The 1,580-nt window shown below is 38.5% G+C and overlaps 1 protein-coding gene across 2 annotated transcripts in view; it reads right to left on the reverse strand.

The window, feature by feature from the left end:
• Positions 1 to 1,550, reverse strand: part of LOC107630602 (homeobox protein knotted-1-like 13) — a 9,628-nt gene extending 8,078 nt beyond the window's left edge. The window contains exon 1 of one of the 2 annotated variants that reach the window (XM_016333796.2): positions 698 to 1,550. In XM_016333796.2, the coding sequence (XP_016189282.1) occupies positions 698 to 1,228 (531 nt within the window). In that variant the 5' untranslated portion in view covers positions 1,229 to 1,550. The remainder of the gene's footprint in view (positions 1 to 697) is intronic. The other variant, XM_021119004.1, reaches the window with a different exon arrangement.

Raw genomic sequence — 1,580 nt, forward strand, 5'->3', positions numbered from 1 at the left:
ATTTAATCACTTGATTTTTTATTGTAAACGTTTTTTTTTTACAATAATAATAATATTTAAATGACTTTTTTTAAAATTAAATAAATTTAATGTTTATCGAATTATATAAAAACAAGTATTTAGCACATTATAAAAAAGATAAATAACTAGACCCTAACTATATACCTAAAAAGGTAAAAAGAGAAGAGGAGAATAAATAGGAAGAGGGCTGGCCAACCAGTGGCAGCACATGATGAGGATGTTGTAGCTTCGAGCAGCAAAGCGGGACACAGGGACGGAGGCAAGCTAACAGAGAAGTGAAAGAAAGTTGGAAAGGAAGACTTTTTGAGTTTACAAAAATATAAAAACAAACCACAAATGCACAAACAAGAAAAAACATCCATACTCGCCATTTTCCTGTTTTGAATTTTAATTGATATTTTATCTCATATTTAATTTTAATATTTTTATTGAGTTTAAATTAAATAAAGATAAATAATAACTTATAATTTGAATTTTAAATAATATTAAATTAATAATTATTAATTATTAATAATTTGGACCATGGTCATCCCCTTTTTCTACCTCAAATAAAAAATGATTTTGATACTTAATGTTATTTGAATTTACTTTGAAAAATAATAATTTTTTAAGAAAAAGTATAGAAACCAAAAGCTACAACGATAATTTTGAGAATAAGCTGAGGAAAGAGACAAACCATGAAGTTATCAAGCTCCTTCTCATTGAGAGCACCATTATTCCCATGCGCAGAGTACTTCTCCACCACGCGCTGCGACTGCTGCAACTGAGCGTCGATTCTCGGTAGCTGGTCAACGGGCGTCGCAATCCTCAGACACGACACGTGCGCCGACAGCAGCTGCTCGTAAAGCGGGTGTCCTAGGATGTCCGCCTTGTACTCCGCCGCATCCTCTGAGTCGCAGTTGTTACTTTCCGTCATCGTCCGCTGCTGCTGGAGGTGGTTCTTCCGATGATCCATGCTCTTCTCCGGTGACGTAGCTGCCGCCGCCATCATGCCTCGAACGTCGTCGTTTCGTGCCGACGACGCGTCCGGCTGAAGGTGCAGGAAATTCTGCTGCCGAACGTTGTTCAGCCACGTCGGAGCCGGTCCTCCATCGCCGGCGCCGGAGAGAGTTAGCATCCTCTGCATGTCTCTGTTCTGATTTAAATGTTGCTCGTCCGTGAAGGACTGAAAAGTAATTTCGTGTGGTTGGTGGTCGCGAAAAGCCATGTTTTGTTAACTAGAATTTTTTTTTCTTTTTGAACCTTGATTTGTGACTACATTTAATTGATTCCCGTATCAGTGAGATGGAAGAGAAAGAAGGAAGAGATGGAATTTGAAGAGTGACGGTGAAGATTATTGAAGAATCAAGAACTAAGAATAAGTGACGAGAGTGAAGACAGGGCCTTGAGGAAGGAAAAGGAAGTGGTTTGGAAAAACACCTTTTTGTTTTTCTGGGGAGAAGACTTTTTTCTTTTGAAGGGAAAGACACGAACATCGAGGGAAGGAATGAACAAAGGGTGGGATTGATGATAACGTGGGGGGGGAATTGTGGTGCCACCTTATTGGAGATTTTTTTTTT

Source organism: Arachis ipaensis, chromosome B03 (assembly GCF_000816755.2).
Source record: "Arachis ipaensis cultivar K30076 chromosome B03, Araip1.1, whole genome shotgun sequence".
In the NCBI taxonomy this organism is placed as follows: domain Eukaryota; kingdom Viridiplantae; phylum Streptophyta; class Magnoliopsida; order Fabales; family Fabaceae; genus Arachis; species Arachis ipaensis.